We start from the raw sequence: 6,754 nt of genomic DNA on the forward strand, positions 1-6,754 counted from the left end.
TTGTTCATTGTTCAATGAAGCTTGGCAAACATAAATTTTACCGGTGCTTTAACTCTCCATGCTTATCTGATAGTGAGTTGGAACTCCATAATGACAAACTCATTGGAATTTTGGGACAAAGAATAATTACGGATGTGTATATCCCTTTGTGGACCACACTTAGAAGTTTACACTACATAATAAAAGTCAAGAATGAAATTGTAAGTTGTCAATTATGACTTAGGATACAACGTCATTATGAGAGTTCTAAAATCTTCAACTAGTTCTGCATAAGAATGGCCACATCCCTGCTCAGCATAAAATTCTTCATTAACGAAATATTAATGGAAATCATCAAAAGGGATATAATAATTAGAGGGACGTGTCATAACGCTATCCTCCTTAGAAAATGAAAAATGCCAATCTAGAAGCTAGAAAGACCTAAATTTGTGGTCGTACTCAAGTTAGCAGAGCTTGGTATACCAGAACGAAAAATAGCAGAGCGCCTAGAGCTAGAGGGAGAATTAGAAACTATCCAAGTTGAAAAATAAAAGGAGGAAACAAACATGATCTCAAAACACCACCCACATGAGAGTATTAATTGTAATCATCTACTCTTTCATGAGAGTTTTAATTTTTGTTCTTGTAAGTGTCACAAATTGTAAGGAAATAGTTGAGACTTTGATGCAATTCCAACATATAATCTTGAACTTTTCATATTGGACATTCTCATAACCAAGTACAGTCTCTCTGGCAACCTTAAGAGCTCTATTTATCATCTTCGGATGAACCTGAACATTCAAATCCTGCTTGAGGTGTTCCATGGCCTCCCTTGGTGTCAAATTGTGTTGAGTTGCTAGACGTTTAACTAACTTGTCAGTCACCCACACCCTATCATCCAAATTACTCCCATAATTCCTTCCACAATTATGTTCATCATGAAAAGTCTTAACCTCAAAAGACAGTGTAGCAGAATTCTTAGCAATATATCAACCAAGAATATGTCTCTTTGGCACACCTAGCTCTAACCCTCTCTTTTTCATTCTTAATGTACATGCAGTCCCTGCTTTTTCACACAAAAATATTCTTCAAAGCCATCTTAAACCTCTCTATTGTTGCAAATTGAATTTTCATATCAAACCTCACATTTCCATATTCATTCTCCTCATTAAAATCAGAACCAACAACAACCTTTTCATCCTATGAAGACACAAGGGTAGTAATAAATTATCTCCTCCTCAGACTCATTACCACTATTCGGTTCTCTAACACCTGCCCTTACTGGCCCATTATGTATGCCCACATCCTCAGTAGCCCCTTTTGAGACATGAGACCTAACTCCTGCACCAGGTTCAACTCCACTTGCACTTGACCCATTAAGTCATGTTCCATTATTTCCTAAACTATTTGCACTTGACTTACTTGCACCTCACCCACTATCCATAGCCCTCCTTAAAACATGTCTCTTTCTCCTCTTTCCATCATACTTCTTTGAGGATTTTCATGATGACTACTTCTTTTTCAGTGAGACCTTGGTCTTCTTTGGTGTACTAATCTTTTTCTTTTTCTTTCTATTTTCTCTTAATGATTTTGAATCACTGTTCTCACTCAAGAGCTAGGTGGGAGGGAGATTTGTATGCTTCATTCTCTGTACTTTCATAACTAACATATGAAGAAGAAGATGACTCTGTCTCTACAATCACATGTTCTTCACTAACAAGATGCTCAAAAACATATAAAACTCCTTTGTATCCTCATTGTTCAGGGTGCAATCACACATGTCGTTAATCTCCTTGTCACCCTTCAAAATGTGCAATCCAAGCTCTATGTTAGAGCAACTAGGGTCCAACTAATAAATAGTCTTATATTCCAAAATACCTTAAGCTCTTAAGTAATTCTTCTATGTCCTTCTTATTCACAAAATCAATATCCATGGGAGAAAATATTCTCACCTTTCCATTTCTGTAATGTAAAACTCCACTTCCATGTCTAACAAATCTACCACCATGATGAAACACATGTACAACAACACAAACATCTACATCACATTCAAAACTGACATTATATAACATTCATAATATGGACCAACAAAAATTTGAAACTTCAACATACAAAATGCAGTCGCCTCTGGAAGCTTACTCTTTCAAACCTTAACTCGCAAGTCATCAACATCAGGTGTGTTTTTGGAAGGAATGAAGATGAAGAGTTTCTCTTGGTTAGGGTAAAGTATAAATGATGAAAGCAAATGATGGATTTTATGAAAATATAACCAAGCAAGACAATGCCATTTTTGAACTCTAGGGGGTCGATTTGTCCCAGTTAGGTGTTAATAATATCCATGTGATTAAAAACTTAACATGTCATTATTCCACTGTCTCCCAACCAGTTTCAGGGTCTGTCATAACCATTTCCATGTCTAGTTGGGGTTCGATTGGTCAATTTCCAATCTTCAGGGGGCACTTTGTCTGGCAAACAAATGATTGGAGACCAGAATGGGCATTTATGATATAAAAGAGTTTTTATTCAAACTAAAATTGAAGTAATAGTAATTAAATTTGTAGGATTATTTCAAACTAAAATACAGTAAAAAAATAAAAATAGAAAAATATCGTCAAAATTGAAAATACAAGTATACTACATGTAATCATATGAGGTGAAGCCGTCACCATCGTTGTCAGCTCCATCTTGAGGTCCTAGGGTGGTGGTGCTGATGGTAGAATTAGCGGCCAAAGACTTGTTGATGTTACTGGAGGACATCTAGGTAGAAAAAGAGGCGACATGGCTGATGCACTGCTGGACAAGTTGCTCCCCAACTTCTTCCGCATGAAAGAGTATATCTTTGTGACTGTATTCTTCCACTGGTCTAGACCGAACTGATGGTGGACGATGGTCTCCTGGGGACTTCTGATATCCCCTTCGTATCTCTGGTGAGCATGCCCCCACTCGTCCCGCTTTTTCTGGTAGTGTGCCTCCAGCTCTGTGTATCTTGTCCAATATTGCTGAAACTCTCACTCCATGTCTTGTTGCAACTCTCTGTTAAGCAGTGTAACCAGCTCTCTGATATCTACACCTCCACTGGTAGTGAACTCAACATCAAAGAATCGCAGAGAAGTCATGATGGATTGATATCCCATGCCGTAGTCCCTGTTTCGCTTGCGGCTGCCAACTGTCTGCATCCATATCTCATCCTTATATATGGGTGGTGGCTCAGGGCCCTTGTGCAATCTGAGTCGCACTCTCTTCTTGGGCCTTGGCCAGTCAAAAGTTAAACTCAATCTGAAATCGAATAAAATTGAACACAATTTAAATAAACAAATGAATATAATTTATTGAGATATATTTCAGTTTACTAAACTTGCAGAAGCTTTCTCAGATCTCTTGTCAACCCACTTGGTACGGTCATCCTTCCTCGTGTGCATCCTTTGAAAGACCTCACTTTGACGAGGTTTGCAACCCAGCTCGATCTCCTATCCATTGGGTTTAGAATTTTAAGAAGTCATTATATTAGTTTCAACTTTATTAATAATAAAGTAAACATATTAAGTTAATAACTAAAATTTTAAATGATACGAACCATCTTCTTTCCTGTTGCGTTGTAGGTGGTAGACCTTTCGGTGTTCATGGATCCACTGGTCTTGGATGCTTGACTAGCTCGGGCATTAGCCCGGATCGCCCAATAATTCCTTATGTGCTAATACTCCTTTAGCTCGGCGAGAATATCGTCCAGGATTTAGTCTGCAGGAGCACCCTTGTTGTGGATGTCTTCTAGCATCTCCCAGAGGCAATTGGTGGCTTTCACCCGCCAAGCATTGTACATCTTCTGCTCCTCTTTGTGGATGAACTCAAAGTGATCCTACAATATTAAACACAAGTGAATCAGAATAATATAAGTTTATAATTTGAAGTTAAAAAAAAAAACAGTTATTACCTTAAAAATTTGCCACCAAAGATGGCAAACGTGATCTTGAAAACCCAAGTAATCTTCTCTGTTCCCAATTTCGAAGGTCCCAACTGTTATTAAGCGAATAATTTTTACTACATATGCATATTAAATTATAAAATTAATTAAACCTATAAATATAAAATATACCAATCACCCCCATCCCACATTAGCCTTTGTCTAACAGGCTCTGTAGATGGGGCACCCTCTCCTGAGGCTCCAGTTGTCGACAATGTCGGTTGTGACTGCGGATTAGACAATGCCTGTGCCTGGGGTGGTGCCTGGGTCTGAATTGTAGCTATGGATGAGGCTGTGTCTGAGACTACGGCTGTGGAGGCATCTGGTGTATGTCACCCGCTGATGCCAAGGTATCTTTTGTTATTTTTAGGTTTCTTTTTATTTAGTTTTCTTAGAATTAAATAAAAGTTCTTATATTTTTTGTGGAGTTTTGACGACTAATCGTATGTTTGGAGTTGTTTTAAATCAGGATGAAATTAATAAGAAAACACAAGTGAACTTCAAATGAAGTTGGCGTCATGCTTCAAGAGGCCAAGCCCAGCGCCGAATCTCTGAGCTAGGCGCCCAAAATTGCAAGCCCAGTGCCCAGGACAGGTGCCCAGCACGCAGAACAGGCCCCCAGCGCCCTTGCTCCAAGTTGGGCACCCAACCACCAAGCCCAGCGCCAAGACTTGGCTGGGCGCCCAATTCTTCAAGCCCAACGCCCAAATCCGAAGCCAGTACCAAGCCCAACTTCAACTCCCAAGAAGCTATAAAATCAACCCAAGATTCAAGATTTAAATAATTAGTTAGCATTCACTTCTTTTAGAACGATGAGGTTTGGTAGTTATAATTTAGTTTAGGTTAGATTTGAATTATTGTATCGAATTTGAATAAGTAGTTATCTTATCCTTCAGATGTATAGAAGATAAGATTAGTTTTTGAATTTTAAATAGTTAGGAAATTAGATTATAAATAACTGAACAAGGTTCACATCTAGAGGGAATTAAGGAGATCTTGAAGTCTACGGATCAAGAAACTCTTTAGTTTTAGGTTATTTTTTTTTCAACCATGAGTAACTAAACATTCTTTTGTTAAATGTTAGGAGATCTATTTGATTTTATGGATTAGTAATGCAAGTGTTTTCTTTATTTTGATTCATGCTTTTCTATTTTTTCAAGATTGGGTCTCGTTCTTCATCTTTAATGGTTAGAAGTATTGGTAAATATTCTAATTCTGTCTTAGATTCTTTTATTACTTTGAAAAATTTAATATCGAAATTAGCTTGAAACGCTTTCTCATGATTTTTAACTTGACTAGGAATAGTATTTTAAAAGTTGTGTAGCTTTAAATCAAAATCGTTCTTAACTTTTTCTCTTAATTAGTTGACTAAAGAATTGGTGATTCATTAAGTTAAGAGAAATTAGATTGCCAAGGAATTAGAATTTAAGTATAAATGATTTGCTGTGAAAAGATTTTTGTATGAGTCAAAGTAGGAAAACACAAGTATTGCTCTTTCCAAGAATTAAACACCTCTAAAGCCTTTAACATTCATATTATTGATTACTTCTCCAAAGTTTCTAAGCCTTCTGATCTCTCATTCACAATCAACAATCTTCTTTACCCTTTTTTCTTCTATTTCAAGATTCACAATCCTCTTCCCAAGGTTTGATCAATCTAATTAGAGATTCAATTAGACATTGCTTGATTCAATTCGTTAATGGCCGTGGGAACAATATCCACTCACCGTTGTATTACTTAAAGTAATTTGGTGCACTTGCCAATATACGTGCGTATCAGTTTTGCCTCATCAAGTTTTTGGCGTCGTTGCCAGGAATTAATTGATATTGACAACATACTTCCAATTAAATCACTAACTTAGATCTTGTCTTATTTTATTTGCCTTTATTTTTCTTTTTTTCTGTGTAATCCTTCTTTTCTTCTTTATTCCACACGGTACAGTTGATTTCTTGCTATTTTTGTGCAGAGAATTGCATTCTCTTCCATCCAAAAATTGAGAAAATGCTTGCACAAATAAGGAAGAGATCAAGAGCTAGGAGAGAAGAGGTAAAAAGAATGGAATAAGAGAATAATAATGTGAGAAGGACCCTTGGTGATTATACTATACCTACTATTGATAGCTACAGAAGAAGCATAGTGATGCCCACAGTTCAAGCAAATAACTTTGAACTAAAGCCATCACTAATCCAATTGGTATAGCGAGACCAATTTGGTGGTAGCCCGCAAGAGGATCCAAACAAACACATAGCTAGTTTTATGCAGCTATGTAACACAATGAAGAGTAATGGAATTAGCCCCAAAGCCATCTGGCTAAGGCTATTTACATTCTCTTTAAGAGATAGAGCCACACAATGGTTCCAAGCTCAACCATTGGGTAGTATTACTTCTTGGGAGGATTAAGTTAGCAAATTTCTAACTAAGTACTTCCCTCCCAAAAGTTAGTCTGGTTTAGAAATGATATTAATTCCTTTTCCTAAATGGAGGGGAATCGCTCTATGAAGTTTAAAAAAAGTACAAAGAGATACATAGAAAATGTCTACACCATGCCTTTCCCAAGTGGCTTCAAATCCAAACCTTTTATGATGGGATCTCTCAAACCTCAAAAACGATGATTGATTTATCGACTGGAGGTTTTCTACATAGAAAGACCCCTGAAGAGGCATTGGAATTGATAGAAACTGATGACATGTCATCTTAAGTGATTTTTAATTTTTTTTATTATTTATTTTTTTAGGTTTCAATTAGATTTCTTATGTTTTCTAATATAATTTAATAAATAATCAAATATTTTGAGTTTGGATAGTATTTTTATATTTT

General features: G+C 36.6%; 1 protein-coding gene across 1 annotated transcript; it reads right to left on the reverse strand.

The window, feature by feature from the left end:
- LOC110269635 lies at positions 2,543-4,290 on the reverse strand. The gene is made up of 5 exons (XM_021117553.1): positions 4,070-4,290; positions 3,908-3,990; positions 3,554-3,832; positions 3,370-3,446; positions 2,543-3,255 (listed from the first exon to the last, which is right to left on the reverse strand). Exons 3-5 carry the CDS (start codon positions 3,599-3,601, stop codon positions 2,988-2,990), a joined length of 393 nt encoding a protein of 130 aa, XP_020973212.1. The 5' UTR covers positions 3,602-3,832; positions 3,908-3,990; positions 4,070-4,290; the 3' UTR covers positions 2,543-2,987.

This window comes from Arachis ipaensis, chromosome B03 (genome assembly GCF_000816755.2).
Source record: "Arachis ipaensis cultivar K30076 chromosome B03, Araip1.1, whole genome shotgun sequence".
Classification (NCBI taxonomy): domain Eukaryota; kingdom Viridiplantae; phylum Streptophyta; class Magnoliopsida; order Fabales; family Fabaceae; genus Arachis; species Arachis ipaensis.